At 39.3% G+C, this 22,152-nt stretch overlaps 1 protein-coding gene across 1 annotated transcript in view; it reads right to left on the bottom strand.

Annotated features, from left to right (window-relative positions):
* Positions 1–1,171: 1,171 nt before the first annotated feature.
* DNTT (DNA nucleotidylexotransferase) overlaps positions 1,172–22,152 on the bottom strand; it is a 38,329-nt gene continuing 17,348 nt past the window's right edge. The window contains 9 exon segments of the mRNA XM_020996745.2: positions 1,172–1,625; positions 2,108–2,191; positions 9,088–9,351; positions 15,269–15,307; positions 15,309–15,378; positions 15,550–15,682; positions 18,108–18,231; positions 20,452–20,523; positions 21,902–22,072. Coding sequence (XP_020852404.1) covers positions 1,539–1,625; positions 2,108–2,191; positions 9,088–9,351; positions 15,269–15,307; positions 15,309–15,378; positions 15,550–15,682; positions 18,108–18,231; positions 20,452–20,523; positions 21,902–22,072 — 1,044 coding nt within the window. The 3' untranslated portion in view covers positions 1,172–1,538.

Raw genomic sequence — 22,152 nt, forward strand, 5'->3', positions numbered from 1 at the left:
TTGTGTGTCTAGCAGAAGTATGGGGGTGGGGGGAGAGTCATTTTATTAAGGATTACACTTTAAGGATTACCTGCCTCCTAAGTTAATTCATAAAGTTTTCACTCTGATGGGGGGTATGTCTCCATCTTGGCCTGTGAATTTGGCTATAATTGTTCTACATTTGGTATATAATTCCTTCCTGATGTACTTTTTGAGGATCAGTGAGGACTGCAAAAAATGTCTAGTCCACAATATTGGTGATGACATCAAATAATTGTCTCTTGAAAGAATGCCTAGCTTTCCCCATCTACTTCCTCCATCTTTGGTGTGACTAGCAAAAAGCTGAGATTAATTACTGTTTATTTAGTAGTAGAATTTAGTAATACTACCTAGTTATTTAATGGAGAGTCTCTAGTACTTAGAAGATAAAAAAAAAGATTTAGAGATGGAAAGAGCTTAGAGTACCTCAGGATAACCCCATCATTTTACAGATGTGGAAACTTGGACCTGGAAAAGTTAAGTGACTTATCCAAGGTGACATAGGTTGTAATTGGCAAAGCTGGAATTTGTAGCAGGGTCTTCTGACTCTAAATCCCTGCACACATTCTAATATACCATGTTGCCTTTACAAACAATAGCAACAAAATTTAGCCTTATTTTAAACCATTGATGGCAAAATTTTGTTTAAAGCAGAGGTTCTTCACCGGGGCTCCTCAAACTTATTTAAAATTGTTTTAATAATTGTATTTCAATGTAATTGGGCTACCAAGTTCCTCCTGGAATCAGTCAAGTCTGAGTTCATACAATTCACTCCATGTTGTAACCTTTAGCCCCAGAGTAGTAACTTGATTACAAAACATTATGCATTTAAACCAGTTTCTTATGTGCTGTTTGTTTATAGTGGAATGGCATAGAACAGAGGATAGAGTGTTGGACTCAGAGTCAAGAAGATGTGAGTTCAAATCTTACTTCTGATAGTCCCTAGGAGTGTAACCAAGGGTAAATCATTAATTGCTCTGAACCTCAGTTTCCCCATCTGTCAAATGGGCATGATAATTTTTGTACTGCCTACATTATAGAATAATTTGTATGGCTCAAATGAGATAATGTACGTAAAGTACTTTGCAAATTTCAGAGTAATGTATAATTATCAGTTGTTATCATTGTAAAAGAAAAAGATTACACTACAATGTATTTTTCTACTGTGTTTTTATTGTGCATCTTTGATTTCACCTGCTTTGGGGTTAAATAGGCTTTTATAAGCTGACCTGAACATCAGCACAGCATGCATTATGTAGAGAATGTATTCTGAGAGCAAAATGGCTGATTTGCATATGAACTTCTGAAACTCAGTATGTTCAAAAGTTTGGAACTGCTGGAATTTGCAAAGGGGAAAAAATCCTTTTCAGGAACAATCGATATTTCATCTACATTTAGTGGCTCCTGTGCTTTCCTCCAGCACCTACTACTACAGGACAAAGACAGCAAAATTATTGAACCACATTTTATGAAGCAGAAAGAGAGATCAAGCCACAGAGAGATGTTCGCATATTTTTGTTCTAGGCATTTCTTTCCCATGGTTCAATGTACTCCAATCCCAGATGCGCAAAAATTTCTTCTTCGCTTTTAGCTTCGAGAAAAATCCTCTGAAAACCAGAAAATAACAAGAAGTGATATTTCAGTACATTAAAGTATCGTACATTCTCACTAGGTTGGCACAATGGCTACAGTATTTGCAGAAAAGGCATCATTGTGTGAAAGAAGTGTGGATTGTTGGATTTTTTAAAAATCTAGAATTTCTGCAAAAACAAAATCCACACATTTCTGATGGGTGAAATGATGAAAGTGAGAAGGACTGCTTTCCTCTTTTAGATGTCATCTAATTCAATGTCCATCCACAGGGAAATGCCGAGGACAGCTTTACGTTAATAATTAGGCTGTTTTGTAGAAACAGAATTTTTTTCCCCATAAGTAATTGGTACTGCACGAGAAATCAATAACTGAGGAATAATATGTATGTATATAGATCAATATAAACACACATATACATATATGAACATATAGTTATAATATGTAACCTTGGAGATTATGAAGAACATTATTCACTTCAAAGAAAAAAACCCTCTACCTTAGTCTTATCATACAGAGCATGGTTATCCAGCATCATCTTCTTCTCATGGGTAGCATACCTCCTCAAGTCTCTTTCAAATTGCTGTGAATAACATATTAGATGTAATTTCATATCATACTCAGAATGTCTTTATTACTTAATTATTCATGTTCTGGGATAGCCAACAAAGAATAGAAATGGTTGCTATGATAAATTTGATAAAGAGAACAAAATGTCAGTTTCAGCCATACATTTGCAGCATCTTTTTTCAGCTGGGCAGGTGCTGTGGCCAAGAAGAATATTCCTAATACCACTTTCCGTAGGGCTTGTGCTTTAATATTTCATTATGTCTGTTATCTCCCTGTTGTGATGATTCCCTCCAGTGGTCCAGATTGCAACATATCCTGTGCAATTCATAGTCTCTTAAATATGGAAGACTGTCATCTTCTTTTCTCTCAGCTAAACATCATTGACTCAACTGTCAATTGAGCTTATGTGCTCTCTATCTCCATCCTGATTGCTCTTCTCTGTATAGACTCTGTACAGACTCTCTGGTTTGTCAATGTCCTTCCTAAAAAGTAGCACCCAGAGCTGAACACAGTGAGTCTAGGTGTGGGCTGCCTGGGTCTGAATACAATTGAACAATCACTTCCTTCATTCTGCGAACTATGCCTCTCTTAATGTAGACCTTGATGATATCAGCTTATTTTTCCCCCTACTGCATCTCACTAGTGACTCATACTTAGCTTATATATTGTTTTTCAGTTGTTTTCACTCATGTCTGACTCTTTGTGACTCCATTTGGGGTTTTCTTGGCAAAGATACTGGAGTGGTTTGCTGTTTCCTTATCCAGTTCATTTTACAGAGGAGGAAACTGAGACAAACAGGGTTAAGTGACTTGCCCAGGGTCACACACTTAGTAAGTGTCTCAGGGCAGATTTGAACTCAGAAAGATAAGTCTTCCTGACCAGGTCTGGCACTCTATCCACTGTACCACCCAGCTGCCCTGAGCTTATATACTGTCCACTAAAATTTGTAAGCCTTTCCCAAATAAATTGTATTCTAGCTATGCCTCCTTTTCCTGTACTTTTGAGGCATTGCGGCATCATGGATGGAGTAATGCACTTAGAATCAAGAAGACCTGGGTTCAAATCCCATCTTAGACTCACTACATGACCCTGGGCAAGTCATTTGACCTTCCACGAGTTTGGCTGAAACCAGAATAAAATGTAGTTGGGAAGTATTTAACAAAATAAATAAAAATACAATAAAACGTAGATAATGCCAATATATGGTTTTCCAATCATTATGAGATGTAGGAATCTTTATCTACTATTTAGTGGCCTCCATTCCTATTTGAGTTTGACACCACTAGTACAGATGATTCTAATGTAGTTATAGGACTTAAAATTTATTTCTATTAAGTTTCATTTTCCTTGATTTGTCTCATTTTTCTAATTTGTCCAAGATCTCCCTTGCTCCTGGCTCTAGCCCACAAAGTTTCAGCTAGTGTCCTCTATAAATTTGTTGAGTGTGTCATTTATGCCTTAATCCAAGGTGTTGATTTAAAATGTTAAATAAAAATTCTTAACATTAAAAAATATATGGGAGAGAGTGCACAATTTGTGCACTACAGAGTCAACATGAGTCAACAGTATGATGTAGCGGCTAAAAATAAAAACACAAAAAAGTAATGTGATCTTAAGTTGCATCAATAGAAATATAGTGTCCTGACCCAGGGAGGTGATAATTCCTTTGGACTCATTGGATCATGAGAATTCTCTGTCCTGATGATATCAGTGTTTTGAGGAGGTGCTTTGAAATCAGCATGGCAGGAAACCCAGCTTCTAGCCCTAGCTTAGCCACACCTGAGACTTTGGCCTCAGTTTTGTCATCCATAAAATGACAGAGTTGACCCAGATCACCTTTGAGGCCCCTTCTAGGTCTAATACCATGAAAAAGTCTGTGAAAATGAAGACTTTGGAGACAGCCTATATAGTGCTTTAAGATTTGTAAAGCACTTTTACATATATTAGCTCGTTTGATTCTCACAATGACCTTGTAAGATTGAATGCTATGGGTAATAGTATACCCATTTTACAGATGAGGAAACTGAGGACCAGAGATATTAGGTAACCTTGCCAGGGTCACACAGGTAGCAAGTGTCTCAGGAAGTCTTAATTCCTGGGTTCCAGGTCTCTTCAGTACAACACCCAAGGCTTGAGAAAAGGCTAATTCTTTAAATATTGTTTCCCTCATAGGCACATGGGATGATGACGTTAGAGGTATGAGACTGGCAAAGTAGAGCGCCAAGGAATGAAATTTCTGACAATCATAGAAATGAAAATTAGTTTTCAATGTGATCATCTGTAGGAAAGAAAGAAAGAAAGGAAGGAAGAAAGAAGAAAGAAAGAAAGAAAGAAAGAAAGAAAGAAAGAAAGAAAGAAAGAAAGAAAGAAAGAAGAAGAGAAAGAAGAAGAAGAAAGAAAGAAAGAAGAAAGAAAGAAAGAAAGAAAGAAAGAAAGAAAGAAGAAGAAGAAAGAAAGAAAGAAAGAAGAGAAAGAGAAAGAAAGAAAAGTAAGGCCATGAAACAGAAAGAGAGGGAGGCAGAGAAGAGGATGCGGGATTTGAGGCAAACTTTGTTCGAAGTGAGGAAACCTCACAGAAGCCCCGTACTTCAGCCCAGATGGAGTGAGGGAGGGACAAATGGGGTGACAGCTCCCCCTGGTGGTGCAGGAGGGAGCATATTCCATGAAGCAAGCAAAGAAGGACACGAACTTCAGAAGCATAGTTTCCTGAAATGCACTTAATGTGGTGATGTGTTAGACCCAGCATTATTTTAAAAAAAAATTCCCTGAGAATCCAGGACTGTCATTCTTTTTTTTTTTTTTCAGGACTGTCATTCTTAAGGAAAGGAATTCTCCAACTCGAGGTGGAGGAAAAAGGGAAACAATCCAAAATAAAACCTGTTGATTCCCAGGTTTTAAACTCTGGATCTGGAGTTAGAGAACATGGCTTTGAGCCTTATCTCTGCCATTCACCACTTGTGTGACCTTGGACAGGTCCCTTAACTTCTCTGGACCTGTTTCCATGCCTGTAAGATGAGGGGTTTCACTTAGTGTCTCTTCCAATGCTAATTCCACAATGCTATGTTCAATTATAATAGCTAGTATTAAATCATGCCTTAAAGTTTGCAAAGCACTTTACATATGCTATCTCATTTGATCCTTACAAAAAACCCTGTGAAATAGGTACTATTATTATTGTCCCCATTTTACAGATGAAGAAACTGAGGCAGACAGATGTTAAGTGACTTGCCTAGGGTCACACAGCCAGTAAGGGCAGGATTTTAACTCAAGTCTTCCTGTTTCTAAGTCCAGCACCCTATTCACTGTGCCACCTGGCCACTACCCATGTTTAGTCTAGACAAGGAGAAGTCTTAGGGGAAATGTGAGAACTACCTTCAAACTTGGAAGAGGCAGTAGACTTGTTCTTGGATCATAAGGCAGAACTAAGAACATGGGTACCACTTGGCATAGGGTGGGAAGAACCTTCCTAGTGTTTTGAGCTGCCTCTAAGGGGAATGGATGGCCTTGGAAGGCAGTGGGGTTAGTCTTGCCTAGAGGTCTTCAAGGGAAGACTGGATGGATGACCAAGACTGTAGAGAAGAGTCTTGTTCAGGCACAGGTTGGCCCAGACTGCTGTTGAGATCCTTCCTGTCTGCATCTGTATTCTACACAGCATAGCTCCCTCTTAGCTACTCTTCCCTGCTTGCCTTGGCCCTGGCACATAGTCATTGTGTTGACTACGAGCTGCGTGAGAGCAGGGACTTGTCTTTTGACTTTCCTTGTATCCTCAATGCTTAGCATAGGACCTGGATTGTTAACTTAAACAAATGCTTATTGACTGATTGGCTGACTGACTGGAATCTAGCTTCTTATCCCTAGAACAAAGATTTGACTCGTAGGTAGACATAGCCTCAAAGAGATTGGAGGCAGCTTGGACATGTTGTATACCCGGTCATCGAGAGATTGGCAAGCCCAGGAGAAGCTTGGCCTGGGGTGATACAAGTTCATGGACTCTTATAAGCAGAGATAAAACAAGGATAAAACAAGTGAATTACTTGTCTTGGGTGCAAGCAGAGCCGAAGGTGAAAGAAAAATATTTAAAATATGCAAAAATATCTACTAGAAAATATAGAGCGGGCACTCGTTTGTAGAGGGCAGCTAGGTGGTGCAAAGGATAGAGTGCCAGGGCTGGAGTCAGGGAGACATCTTCCTGAGTTCAAATCTGCCCTCAGACACTTACTAGTTGTGTGACCATGGACAAGTTACTTACCCCTGTTTGCCTCTGTTTCCTCACCTGTCAAATGAGCTGGAGAAGGAAATGGCAAACTACTACAGTACCTTTGCCAAGAAAACCCCAAATGGGGTTAGGAAGAGTCAGACAAGACTGAACACGATTAAACAACAACAAAAACAACAAGTCTGTATTCTTACTTTGGGGGCCAACTGACTAGTTACAAATGTGATTGTGAGTCATGTAAGACTTATCAAACAGTGGGAAAGAACCATTAATTCCCAAGCTGCATGTTTAAAACTTGATCCCATTTTTCCATAGAAACAACAATATTGATCCCTTCTCCTTATCCCAGCCCCTGCATCCCAACTGGAGGCCCTAATGGAAATACTTTGGACCCAGAGACATACTTTTTTTTTTTGGTGAGGAAATTGAGATTAAGTGACTTGCCCAAGGTCACACAACTAGTAAGTGTCAAGTGTCTGGTATGAGGCTGGATTTGAACTCAGGTCCTTCTGACTCCAGGGCTGGTGCTCTATCCACGATGCCACCTAGCTGCCCCCTCCCCAGAGACATTCTTATTGCTACTGGTTGGGAGCAGGGAAAGTCTCTGCCCTCTCCACAATGTGTGGTGGTTGGGGACAGATAGTTCCTTATCTGTGTCTGTGGTAGGAAATCTGTTTCTCATTCAGTGTTATAAATGGTGGTCAGGTCTGTGGTACCATTAGTTCTGTAGTCCAACTACATTATAGGTTAAATCAGCTTTTAGGGGCTGCCCTGTGATTCTGTCCTCCATTTATAACTCCGTGTCTGTGGGAAAATGAGTTCCAAGTTCCACACAATTGACTTAGAAAGAAAAAGACTTGTTAAGATTTTTCCAATGGATGAGTCAGGAAGAGAAATCTGATTTTGTTTTGGTAAATCTTATATCCAAGATATATAAACAACTAAGAGAAATGCATAAGACCAAAAGCCATTCTTTAATAGATAATCGCTCAAAGGATGGGAACAGTTGTCAAAAGAAGAACTGCAACCTATCAACAGCGATGTGAAAGAACGGTCTGGATCACTCATAATGAGGGGAATGCACATGAAAACAGCCTTACGGTTTCATCTTGCACCTAGCAAACTGGCAAAGGTAGCAGCACATATGAATAGTCAATGTTAAAGGGACTGTAGAAAGATTTGTTGTTGCACAGTGATGTCCAACTCTCCTTGACCCCGTGGACCATAGCACACCCATACCATCCACAGGATTTTCTTGGCAAAGATATTGGAAATGGTGTTCCATTTCCTTCTCCAGTGGATTAAGGCAAACAGAGGTTAGGGGATCTGCCCAAGGTCACACAGCTAGTAAGTATCTGAGGCCACATTTGAACTCAGGGCTTCCTGACTTCCAGGCCCAGAACTCTATCCACTGAGCCACCTACCTGCCTCCTTGTAGAAAGACAGATAAAATACTAAAGCACTATTTATGAAGCTGTGAATTGGTCTGACCATTCTGGAAAGCAACTTGGAATTATGTGAAGAAAGTGTCTAAAATATCCGTACTCTTTGGCTCAGATTCCATTGCTAGACGTATACCTTTAGAGGACAATGACAAAAAGAAAGACCCCCTATACAACCAAATAAGTTTAGTGGAATTTTTTGTGGTAGCAAAGATAAGAATAGGAAGGAAGAAAACAAGTACCTACTATGTGCCAGGTACTATGTTAAAAACTTTACAAATATTATCTCATTTGATCTTTACAACAACCCGGGGAGGTAGGTGCTATTATTATCCTGATTTTACGGGTGAGGAACAGAGGCATATAGAGGTGAAGTGACTTGCTCAGGGTCACTCAGCTAGTAAGTGTCTACAGAGGCTTTGAACCTCGGGCTTCCTGACTTCAAGTTCAGCGCCCTAGACACTAAGCCACGCTAACAGTTTCCGAATCTCCATTAATGAACACTTACAGGATGTGTAAGATTATGAAAGCTGGCAGAATGTAATGGAAAGAGCCCCAGACAAGGGTTTACGGTGGCACTTGGGGTTCTAGTCTCTGCTCTGCCACTAAGCAGCTGAGTGAGTCACTGTAAAATAAGGTACTGGACTAGAAGATGATTCTGTGATTTATGATCTTGAATCTCCCTTCAAGTCCTAACATTCTGAGTCTTCTTGGGAGGATGAGGGCAAGAAAAGTTAATTTGCCCAGGATTTCATACTCGCAAGGGGCAGAGTCATCTAGACCCAGGTTTCTTGACCTTAGTCCAGAGTTCTATGAGTAGGAACAGTAATAATGCCTTACATGTGTAGCGTGCTCTTCAGTTTTCAAAGGGTTTACACATCCATTAGCCCCTTTGATCCTCACAGGGTGTCTGTGAAATACGAAGGCTAGATAGTCTTACTCCCATTTCAAAGGTGAATTAATTGAGGCTCAGAGAGTTTCACTAACTTGGCCATGGTCACAGATCTAGTGAGGGGTGGGGCTTGGTACTAGAAGCCAGGTCTTCCGACTTCCAGTCCAAGAAGCCATCCATCTATGTCATTACACTGTCCCTCTTGATTAAGTCTACGTGAAAATAATCCTATTTGGAAGGGTTTTCCCCCCAAATCTTCATGTCCCTGTGCCTAACTGGAAACCACCAAAATCTTGCAAAGACTAAATATGAGTTAATGGTTCAAAAATAGCATCTCTGTAGACTCCTGAAAGACTTACCCTCGAGCCTGACCAGCCTAGCAGAGCATATGCATACCGATCATACGGACATACCACCAGATCCACGCGGATGGCCTTCCAGTTTTTTGCTTCCAGCACATTCGACCCTGCAGACATTTCCCATTTGCTCCTGTCTCCCCTCTGATGGTATAATTTTAGAATCAAAAAGCATTTCTGAAAATGATCTAAAGCATCAGTCTTCCTGCTTGGCAGTTTTAGGTCTTCAAATGTTGACAGCATGAGGTCATAGTACAAAAGTAATCCCTAAAAACAAAAAGCAAAAGGGTTTCATTATCCTTTCCCAAGTAAATAGGAAAACCATACATTTCACATTGGGTCTCCTTGGAACAAACCTAAAAGACCTAAAAAAAATCATTTAAATGCTATTCATTTAGGTACCTTCCTTCCATCCCTGAGAAAGAGGAAGGAAAAGGTCACTGCCTTTTTCCCACTTTGCAGAAGAGGAAATGAGAAAATAAAGGGACTCAACTCCAACCACAGAGACTGCATGTAAATGTTGTACTAGCAGGACTGCATTGTCTGAGTTACCAGACAATGCACTTTTTTCTTTTTCTTTTTTCTCCACTTAATAGTATTTTATTTTTTCCAATTTCATGCAAAGATGGTTTTCAACATTCACTTTTACAAGATTTTGAGTTTCAATTTTTTTCTTCCTCCCTTCCCTTCCCCCTTCCCAAGACAGCATGCAATTTGATATAGATTATACACGTATAATCATATTAAACACATTTCCACATTAGTCATGTTGTGAAAGAAGAATCAGAACAAAAGGGAAAAACCATGAGAAAGAAAAAAGAGAAAATAGTATGCTTCCATCTGCATTCAGACTCCATAGTTTTTTCTCTGGATATGTACAGCATTTTCCATCATAAGTCCTTTGGAATTGTCTTAGATCATTGCATTGCTGAGAAGAGCTAAGTCTAACAAAGTCCATCATCGCACAATGTTACTGTTAACAATGCACAATATTCTCCAGGTTCTGTTCACTTCACCCAGCATCAGTCCATGTAAATCTTTCCAGGTTTTTCTGAAATCTACCTGCTCATAATTTCTTATAGAACTTCCACTATAATATTCCATTATAACCACATACCACAAGTTATTTAGCCATTCCCCAATTGATGGGCATCCCCTTAATTTACAATTCTTTGCCACTACAAAAAGAGCTGCTATAGATATTTTTGTACAAATAGTTCCTTTCCTCTTTTTTATGTTCTCTTTGGGATATAGACCTAGTAGTGCTATTGCTGGATCAAAGGGTATGCACAGTCTTACAGCCCTTTGGGCATAGTTCCAAATTGCTCTCCAGAATGGTTGAATCAGCTCACAACTCCACCAACAATGCACTAGTGTTCAGATTTTCCCACATCTTCTCCAACATTTATCATTTTCCTGTTTTGTCGTATTAGCCAATCTGATAGGTGTAATGAGGTACCTCAGAGCTGTTTTAATTTGCATTTCTTTAAGTGATTTAGAGCATTTTTTCATTTGACTATAGATTGCTTTAATTTCTCTATCTGAAAACTGCCTGTTCATATCCTTTGACCATTTATCAGTTGGGGAATGACTTGTATTCTTATAAAGTTGACTCAGTTCTCTTTATATTTTGGAAATGAAGCTTTTATCAGTGACAGTGGCTGGAAAAATTATTTTCCAGCTTTCTGCTTCCCTTCCAACTTTGGTTGCATTGGCTTTGTTTGTGTAAAACCTTTTTAATTTAATGAAATCACAATTATTAATTTTGCATTTCACAATGTTCTCTATCTCTTGTTTGGTCATAAATTCTTCCCTTCTCCATAGATCTGACAGGTAAACTATTCCTTGCCTTCCTAATTTGCTTATGGTATCCCCCTTTATGTCTAAATCATGCACTCATTTTGACCTTATCTTGGTATAGGGTGTAAGGTGTTGGTCTATGCCTAGTTTCTGCCATACTGCTTTCCAGTTTTCCCAGCAGTTTTTGTCAAATAATGAGTTCTTATTCCAGAAGCTGGAGTCCTTGAGTTTATCAAACAGTAGATTACTGTAATAATCATTGGCTACAGTGTTTTGTGTACCTAACCTATTCCACTGATCCACCACTCTCTTTATTAGCCATTACCAGATAGTTTTAGTGATTGCTATTTTTTTTTAGTTTTTATGGTTTTTTTAGTGTGTTTTTTTTTAATTTTTATTTTTAGATATGGTATGGGTAGGTCACCTTCTCTTGCATTTCTTTACATTAATTCCCTTGATATTCTGAGCCTTCTGTTCTTCCAGATGAATTTTATTATTTTTTTTTCTAGCTCTATAAATAGTTTGATTGGTATGGAACTGAATAAGTAAATTAATTTAGGTAGAACTGTCATTTTTATTATATTAGCTTGGCTTACCCATGATCAACTGATATTTTTCCAACTATTTAGATCTGATTTTATTTGTGTGAAAAGTTTTGTAATTGTGTTCATGTAGTTCCTAGATTTTTCTTGGCAGGCAGACTACCAAATATTTTATATTGTCTACAGTTATTTTAAATGGAATTTCTCTTTCTATCTCTTGCTGCTGGGCTTTGTTAGTAATATAGAGAAATGCCAATGATTTATGTGGGTTTATTTTATATCCTGCAACTCTGCTAAAGTTGTTTTATTTTAAGTAGCCTTTTGGTTGATTCTCTAGGATTCTCTAAGTATACTGTAATATCATCTGCAAAGAGTGATAGTTCTGTTTCTTTATTGTCTACTCTAATTCCTTCAATTTCTTTTTCTTTTCTTACTGCTAAAGCTAACATTTCTAGTACAATATTGAATAATAGTGGTGATAATGGACATCCTTGTTTCACCCCTGATCTTTTTGGAAATGCTTCTAGCTTATCCCTATTACATATAATGCTTGCTGATGGTTTTAGATAGATACTATTTATCATTTTAAGGAAAACTCCATTTATTCCTATGCTCTTTAGTGTTTCTAATAGGAATGGGTGCTGTTATTTTGTAAAACATCTTTTTCTGCATCTGTTTTTCTTTTTCTTAAAAATAAAAAAGGATTGAAAATCATAGAATGCCAGACTTGAAGGGGACATTGGAGGTCAACTAGTCCAATCCACTAGCTGATTCAGAATAATAGCTTACATTTTTCAAGGCTTTATACTTTCTAAAGTGCTTTAGCAATCAATAAATCAATGTATTTATTAAGAGCCTACTATGTGCTAGTTAGTGTGGTGGGTGCTGAAGAAACCAAGACACAAAACAGAGAAACAATTCCTCTTCTCAAGGGATTATTTTACTGAGGGAGACAATCTGCACACATATATCTATTCAGAATAAGAGGTGCAAAATATAAGTAATAAAGTGCAGTTTATCAATAAGTGAGTTAAATATAAGTTAATTAGGAAAGAAGGGAATTAGCAATTGGGAGAAAGACTAGATCAGAAAAACCTGAGTGTAGAAGTTGGTGCTCGAACTGCATCTTGAAGGGATCCAGGGATTCTATGAGGTGGAGGTAAGGAAAGAGTGCCTTCTGGGCATTGGGGATGGCCAAGGGTGAAAGCATGGATGGGGATGAGAGATGGAGCATCATATGGGAAGAATGCAGAAAAATGCAGGTTTGCCTGAAATGTATAATGCAGGAAAGGGAGGAATGGATAATGGTAGCTGAAAAGATAGATTGGGAAGAGCCAAGAAGCTAGAGTAACATGAATCAATACATCCTCTTTATCTCAATTGCTCTTTCAAATAGATCTAGAAAATACATCAGGTAGAATCCTGATAGGGAAATCCAAGAAAAAGTTACATAGAGTCATTTTTCCAGCATAGGTGGGCATAGGGAGACAGACAGTTCTATGGACACTGGGGATTAAGTCTAGCAAGGAGCAGTTGGCTGGAGCTTTCCAGCACCCAGAAGCTGTACGTTTGGGCAGCAGAGGTCCCAGATACTGAAGTACCTATTTGAGATACAGAGATCCCTATACTGGGACATTGCCATGGGAATAGGTGCCATCTAGTAGCTTTGTCGCCCACTACCCAGTTCCAGATCATAGATCCAGGTCAGGGAGTGGACCTGCAGCCAGATGTGGTATTAGGTCTAAGGAGTGGTTGCAAGTCATAGGTTTTGTACCTAGAGGAGAGCAAGTTCAGAAGCAAGCAGCAGAGATGTGGATCAAACCCAAAGATCAGAGCGGGGTCTCAGTTCCAGCCTCTAGCCTACTCTGAAGCCTATTAGAGCAATAAAGGCCAGGAATCCCAGGCCCAAGGGGAGCCTGCAGTTTTGTCATTCTTAAGCAGATCTTCTCAGCTAATTAATAGAGGCAGAATGCAATAGCAGACTCCAAACCAGGTCAGGAACTTGCAGGACTCAGACCAGGAGAGCAGCAACCACACTTTGCTCTGAAGCAGACCACTTTGGGGGTCCTGAAAGTTTGCAAGTCCCCAACTTGAGCTGTCCTAACATCCTGGTGAAATAGATGAAAACAGAAACAAGACCAGCCCAGACCTTCCCTCCAAACATGCTCAGACCATGGTCCTAACGCTGAGTCTGAGGTCAGGAAATAGATTGGAAGAATGAGCAAACAAAAATGAATGTCACCAAAAAGCCATTATGATGATGAGGAAGCTTAAGACTCAGACTCAGAAGAAGAGAATAACTCTAAAACACCTACAAGCAAAGCGTCGAAGTAAAACACAACCAGGATTCCTGGAAGAGATAAAGCAAGAGTTAGAAAGTGTTTTTGTAAATGAAACAAGAATGCTAGAATAAAAAATATTGGAAAATAAACAAGAGCTATGGAAGAAAATTGGAAAGAAAATTAACAGTTTGGCACAAGAGGTACAAAACTTTGCTCAAGCAATACACTCTCTGAAAATTAGGTTGGGTGAAATAGAAGCCAATGACTGCATGGAACAATAAGAAATATTAAAAACAAAGTCAAAATACTGGGGAAAATAGAAGAAAATGTAAGACATATCACAGCAAAAACAACTGACTCAGAAAACAGGTTGAGGAGAAAAAAATTAAGAATCCAAAGTCCTAGGTAGTAGTAGGGAAGATTTGGACTAGAATTTAAAGTTATCCGTAAATAGTGCACAATATGAGTTAGTCATCTGTGAATAATTGAGTATTGACTGCATGTAAATCAATTTAAAATTTTTCCCAAAGTCATCAAGAGGACAAATTGCCAAAGGGAATAGCATTTATCCACTGTTTTTTCCTCCTCTATGTAAGCAGAGAACACACTCCATGACAACACAGAAAGGAAAAGAAAATAAGAAACATATCAACTTCTTTTCTATGAAAAGAAGCCTAAGGGTGTTTGATGATGCAAGCCTATAGACCACGCTGCTGGAGAGGGGGAGGCTGGGATTCCTTGAGCTCAGGAGTTCTGAGCTGCAGGAAAGCTGAAGCCAACTGGGTATCTACACTAATTTCCACACCAATATTGTGAGTTTGTAAGAGCTGGGGGCCGCCAGGCTGCCTAAGACGGGGCTAACTGGCCCAGGTCACTAAAATGGAGCAGGTGAAAGCTTCTGTGCCAATCATTATTGGGATGGGTCCTGGACTGGTTGCAGCATATCTAGCATGGGTGAGATAGTCGAGGAAATAAGCTGGGGTTAGACAATCAAAGAAATGAACTGGAAAAAGAAAGAAAGTAGAAGTCCTACTGAGACTGAGGATGATGGGTTTCAGAGAGACGGGGCTCACTGCAGCGTAGAAGAGGAGGAGGATGGAAGTAAAGGTTTGAACTCTTCTTGATCTAAATTCAGAGTACCAGAAATATATTCATGGTCATAAAACACCTTATAGGGTAGAGAATAACACCTTTGAGAGCATAGCATTTGGGAAGATCTGAGCTATTGTCCTCTGCCATTAATGTAATTAGTTAAGAATGACCTAAACAAACGTAATACAAGAGATGAAGTAGATGTTTCTGGGGCCAAATTCAGTGGTGCTAATATAATGTTTAAATAACTAAGCATTTGTTAGGTAGCTTAAATTTTTTAAAGAATGTCTTTATTTTATTTTTTCTCAACCACATGTAAAAACAGCTATTAACATTCTTTTTTTTATAAGTTTTTGTTCCAAATTCCCTCCTTCCTTCCCCCCTTCCTTGAGAAGGTAAGCTCTTTGATATAGATTTTATGTATGCAGTTATGAAAAACACATTTCCGTATTTAGCTTAATGTTTTACCTGTTTTTCCCATAAGTTAGTAACTTTCTGTAAAAGCTGGATTTTCTTGTTCTTTTTCTGCTCCTGGGCTAGTTATCAAAAAATCTACATCATGCCCAAACTCCTTTCCCCTAAGAAAGTAATGAAAAAACACAGTGAGGAGGCTTCATTGACATAGGATGCCATAGGATTGTCAAGCAGCATCAATAGTCTAATATTTTTAATCTGGCAGAAGGTGTTGGGGATGGGGCAGATCTAGGGTAACAGTTAGTGAAACATTAAACTAAACTGTGCTTCTTCACCTTCGGAACCCTCCTGTCATGGTGACTAAAGCATCAGGCAAAAAAGTCCAGACAGCTTCTTTAACTAGTAAGCTCACTGCATCTGCTTCTGCCTTGGACACACAGGCAATGAGGTCATCATAATAACGGAACCCTGAAAAACAGTTTGACACATCCACTGGAAATAAAAAAGCTGCAGACAGTGTGTGAAATATCCTGATCTGGGCTAGAAGCGAACCATGCATTCCTGTAACTCTCTTGGGTGACACAAACAATACCGAGAGTGATCATTTCTAGTCAATCCGATATTACCCCCTTCATGTTTAAAAACAAGTTTAAACCATTTACTGACCAGCTGTTGTTTTCTTGTACATTGACTTTCTTGCTGCTCCAAGACTGTCCCATTAATATTCCTGCAGCTTATGATGCACCTTTGAATATGACTTGGATGGGAGGGATTTTTTTAAAGTTCCTATTCAGGTTGTGTGGTTGTGAGACATAAAACCTCCTCAGTCTCTGCAGAATTTAAGATTGATATCACATAGAGGGCAGAATCACAGAATTTGGGAACTGGATGGGAACTCAGGAGCCAGCTAGCACAAAACATACACAAAAGGAATGCCCATTATAACTAACAATGGAGACAACGGGCAGGAGCACAGTGGGTATGAACAGGCTGCAACATACAAACACCCAAAGAAGAACTTCGAAGAACAGAAGTGAAAGATGTTATAGGGCTGGTCACGCGGCAAAGGTTAGGGACGGTGAACAGCCAGCCAGAGGTACTACTGGTATCATCACAATGTCAGGAGCAAGTCGGATGCATCCCCAGGAGTGAGCTGCTGAGAGGATGTGGCAGACATGGATGAGTGTTGATTTCCATCATTGGAGAGAACTCCTGAATTGATGAGATCAGTCAGCGAATAAACCTTTATTAAGCATCACTGTGCTAAGTGCAAAAGGAAAGGCAGAAGACAACCTCTGCCCTCAAGGAGTTCTGTGATCCAATCTAATGGATCAGAGATCCACTTGGGTATGTTTGCAGACTTGGGATGATATTTGGGTTTTTGAGATATGATGCTTTTCTTAGATTTTTTTGGTTATTTTTAATTACATCTTTATGTATATGTTGAAAATGGTTTTTAAAAAGATTCTATAGCCTGACTGTGGCTGCCAAACTATAGAGGGCCTTAAAATAGAAAAGAATTTGTGTTTTCTCCTCTATGCCTTATTGGTAATGAGGACCTATTCCAGGTCTTTGGGTGGGGAAGTGATGTTATCATAGTCATGTTTCTGTTTGGTGGGAGTGCAGGCTGGTTTCATAGAGAACAAAATGTCAAAAGGACAAGGAAACCTTTATTTATTTAAAAGTATCGCTTTATTTTTGAACACTCTTTTTTTAACATTTGAGTTCCAAATTCTCTCCCTCTGTCTCACCCCTCCCCTACCCACTGAGAAGGCAAGCAACATGATACCAATTCTACATATAAGATCATGCAAAGTATATTTCCATAGGCAGGGAAACTATTGAAGGTATGAATTGCTAAGGAACTGGTTCTAGGTAGCAGTAGTGGGGATGAAAAGGAAGAGAGAGATGCAAGTGATTATAAAAGAGGGAGTGTTGATTAACCATGGGGAACCAGAGAAAAGGAAGAACCAGAGACAACTTCAAGATTTCCAGCTGTGGGGCAGCTAGAGGGTACAGTGGATAGAGCACCAGCCCTGAAGTCAGGAGGACCTGAGTTCAGATCCAGCCTCAGACCAAAGACTTGACACTTACCAGCTGAGTGACCCTGGGCAAGTCACTTAACCCCAATTGCCTAAAAAAACAAACAAAAAAAAAACAAAAAAAGATTTCCAGCCGACTTGGCTGGGAGAATTGTGGCTCTATTAGCAAAATTACAAAGTCAGGAGGTGAAGCTGGTTGTGTGGAGAATTTTGTATGCGTTGAGGTTGAGGCAACCCCAGGGCTTTGGGCATCTGAAAACATAGAATTGAAATTCAAGAATAAGGTTCATGTTAGAGTCAAAGAATGGGGCCATTATGTTGGCATCTTTCCCTCAATGCTTATCACATTAGACTACTGAGAGGCAGCATGTTGTAGGAAATTAGAGTGCTGGACCTGGTGTTAGGAAGACCTGGCTTTGGACTCCACCTCCAATACTTATTAGCTGTGCAATCCTGGGCAGGTTATTTCACCTCTCTGAGACTCATTTGCCCCATTTCTAAAAATGAAAAGGTTGGATTAATCGGCCAACTGATCTATGCTCCTATGGTCCCATTTACCTCCATCCAACCTTTCTGTAATTGACTTCCTTTGACTGCTCAAAGAGGATGCTTGAATTCAGCTGTCATTCCAGGCCGGTCCCCAGGGTACATCAGCAGCTTAGAGTGGGGTACAGCCTGCTTACCTTCCTACCCTAGTCCTGGGTAGCCATCAAAAAGGGGGAAGGAAATATCATCAGACCTACAGACAGCTCACATGCTGCTCTCCCAGACGTTCTATTTCCCCTTCTTCTCACCTCGCCTCCTCAGCCTCAACATATTAAAGCGACAGCCCCTTAGAGAGACTCATTTACCTGCTTCCTGCATTTTGGTAAATTTCAGGCTTTTGTCGGATCGGATTTTACTTAGTGTCCTGAAGCCCATTCGGTACCATTTCTCAGCCGTCTTTAAGCCCACTCCAAACACGGATGTAAACAGCTATAACAAATAGGAAGGCATGAGTCACAATGAACTATAAAGAGTTATAGAGATAATAAAATAATATTTTCAAGCCCTCAAAGCCTGATTTAGACTCAGAGGATCTGGGTTCAAATGTTGGCTCTGCCATTTTACCACCTGTGTGGCCTTAGACAAGTCACTTCATTTCTCTGGGCTTCAGTTTCCTCATCTGTAAAGTGAGGGGGTTGGAACAGACAGGGAGGCAGGCAAGAGTTATTTATTAACCTTTTACTATGTGCTAGGCATTATGCTAAAAGCTGGGGACTTCAATATAAGCAAAAAGCAAGACAGTCCTGCTCTCGAGGAGCTTACATTCTAATGGGGGAAGACAACACATAAAAGGGGGCTGAGAAGCAAAACCAGGGAATAGAAGTAAAGTCTGGAGATTCAGAAGCAGAAGTAGGAGTAGAATGAAGGTTGGCCTGCCTGGGCCCCTTCTCAAAATGGGAGCCTTAGAAGGAACTCACCAATGGGAAAATGGGACCCAATGGTGGAGGAATGTTCCAGAGCAAGAAGGCAGCTCAAGTGAAGAATCGGAAGGAAAGGGAGGAAGGGAATGAAGATTGATCAGCCACGTGACCAAGATGGAGGCCTCAGAGGTCCCTTGATGCTCTAAAATCTATGCTATGGTGATCCTATGCCTTCTGCCCAGTATTTGTCTAAGTTTATCTCCCTCGTTAGAACATAAATCTCGGGGCAGCTAGGTGGTGCAGTGGATAGAGCACCGGCCCTGGAGCCAGGAAGACCTAAGTTCAAATCAGGCCTCAGACATAACACTTACTAGCTGTGTGACTCTGGGCAAGTCACTTAACTTCATTGCCTAGCCAAAAATTAATTAATTAATTAATTATAAAAAAAGAACATAAATCTCTTTCAATGATTGTTTTATTTATTGGATTTTTTTGGTCACTTTTGCCTAGTACATTTTCTTGTTAGTCACTCTTAAGTCATGTCTGACTACATTCGGGGTTTTCTTGGCAGAGATATGAGAGTGGTTTGCCATTTCCTTCTCTAGATTTCTTTCTCCTTTCTCCACCTACATTTTCCCTTCTCTGCCTTCTACAGATAAGAAACTAAGGCAAAGAGGATTAAATGACTTGCTCAGGGTCATACAACTAGTAAGTGTTTGAGGCTAGATTTGAACTCAGGTCCTCCCGACTCCACACCAGCATTCTATCCATTGTGCCACCTAGCTGCCTTAGCTGTATTTCGAAGTAATTTCTAAGCCTGGGATCTGTGAACTTGTTTTAAAAAATAAATATTTTGATACCTGTATTTCAGCATAATTATTTTCTTTGTAATCCTATGTATTTTATATTGCTAGGTAACACAATGGATAGAGCACTGAACCCAGAGTCAGGAAGACCTGAGTTCAAATCCAGCCTCAGACACTTACCAACTGTGTGACCCTGGGCAAGTCACTTAACCTTTGTTTGCCTCAGTTCCCTCATCTGTAAAATGGGGATAATAATAGTACCTACCTCTCAGGGTTGTTGTGAGGATCAAATGAAATAATAATTGTACGGTCCTTTTGCACAGTGCCTGATACATGGTAAGTACTTTATAAATGTTAGCTGTTATTGTTGCTATTTCAACATAATTGGATTTCTTTGTAACCCTATGTATTTTATTTTATGCATTTTTATGCAGCTAGGACATAATCAACTTGGAGTCAGGAAGATCTGAGTTCAAATATAGCTTTAGATACTTACTAGCTGTATGACCCTGGCCAAGTCACTCAACTTCTGTTTGCCTCAGTTTCCATATCTGTAAAATAGAGATACTAATAGCACTTACCTCTCAGAATTGATATAGGGATAAAATTAGATAATATTTGTAAAGCTCTTTTCAGACCTTAAAGTACTATATAAATGTTAGCTATTATAAAAACAATTTATAGAGAATGGGTCTATAGGTATCACCAGACTGAGAAAAGGGTCTATTTAACACAGAAAAAAGTTAAGAACCCCTGATCTAGAGTAAATCAGTTATTTTAAAGTAAGTAAAACTGCGATCTACAGGTGGAGTGAGTTGTCCAAGGCTACAGGGCTGGTTTGTGGTAGAGCAAGCAAGCCATGACCCCAAGCCTGTGAAGGGTGAGACAGTGGAAGCCAGATCTGTGTCCTCACCACTTATATCATATCATGCCATGATATGCAACTCGTAAGCAGTTGCAGGATGAATAAAGTGAAAACTTACTTTGAAAGCCTGGTAGCGCTCCTCATTTAGCACAGCTTGAACTTCCAAACTTTCTCCATCCTCAATAATTTCCTATATAGGACAATTAAAATGTTTTGTCAAAATTCACTTAGTTATGCATTAACAATCTAAGGAGCTTCTGGTCTGAAGACTTGGAAGTTCTAATCTAATGATCGTGCCTTCATACTTGAAGAATCTGCAATCATGTGGTTATCCGTACTCACCTCCACCACACACATACCCACAATTTGAAATTGAGGAAATAAATATGGCCAAGGATTTTTCATGGGTATCTGGAAAATCCTCATAAGATTTTCTCCATTCCCTCCCCATCCTCAAGGGATATGAACATAGTCCTTTTTAAAATTTTTAAAATTCTGAACTTAACAAATTCCAAATATAGTAAGTAGTACAGAAAAAGAGGATTATACATGAAAATGGGAATTCTCATTATCCAAGCTGCTTTTCTGTTAAAGCCTGGGGACATGAACTCCAAACTTCCATTTAATGAGAGTTCAGCTCAAACATCTCATCTCTCACCTGGCTTCAGTAGCTTGGGACTCCTCTGACTGACTTCTCTACTATCCCCCCTTCTCCTTCCCTCCCTCGCTCCATTGGGTACCTCTCTCCCTCTCCCTATTCCTCAACTTTTCAGCCTCTTTTGTGTATTGTATTCCCCTGTATTTTTTTCATATTTGTATCCCTACCATTTAACACAGTGCTTGGCACACAGTAGGTGCTTAATAAATACTTATAATATTGATTTAATATCAATGATTTATTTAATATTTTATTTATTTTAATATTAATTTAGTAATTTAATATTATTTAAGATTTAATGTGTTGATAAAAAATATTGCTTGACTAGCTGATTGACTTGTGTGATGAGGACCAGGCAGTACTAATAACTTTTTGTTATGCATTTATTTCAATGACAAAAATTGTTGCTCCCCCTACATATATTTATAGAATGATGGGTTCTGAACTACTAATTACAGCCCAGGAAAAGGACCTAGGAGTCAATGTGAGCTACTTATCTACTTCAGAATGGACAAATTTCCTGAGAATTCATTATTACCATTTCAGAACTGTAAGAAACCTGAAATCAACTAGGCTTCTAGTTCTAGGGGCAGAAGGGACATTAAAGGCCCCTGAGTTCGCCCTCTTCAGTTTATTGATGAAGAAAAAAGAAAAAGAAATTTGCTGAAGTCACTCTGCTAGTCAGTGGCAGATGGAAGACAAGACCCCAGAATCTCCTTATCTTTTCCTATAACACATATTGTTCCCTCACCAATTCATCCTGGCTATGTAAACAGAATTTTAAGATTTTCCCATCTATACATACACATACACATACACACATGTATGCACACACAACACACTTACATGATAGACAAATCAACTAAATGGATACATAAAACACCATGAATAAAAGCCATTTCTGTGTTACCTCCATGATACCTTTAACTTCATCTCCAATCCACGGCAGTCCTTCTGTGTCTTTCATACTGACAATAGCAAATGGAAGACATTTCAGCACAGAGGTTGCTCTCAAAAATGTCAGGCAAGTGCCATGATTTTCTCTAAACTCGTAGTTTTTTGCCAGTATCTCAAAAGCATCCTAAAAAGTGAATCCAGATTTGCAAATGCTGGAGCAATTCACGTGACAAAGAAAGTCAATGTTCGAGAGCTAAAAATAAC

Source organism: Phascolarctos cinereus, unplaced genomic scaffold (genome assembly GCF_003287225.1).
Source record: "Phascolarctos cinereus isolate Bilbo 61053 unplaced genomic scaffold, phaCin_HiC Scaffold_3;HRSCAF=262, whole genome shotgun sequence".
NCBI classification, from domain to species: Eukaryota; Metazoa; Chordata; class Mammalia; order Diprotodontia; family Phascolarctidae; genus Phascolarctos; species Phascolarctos cinereus.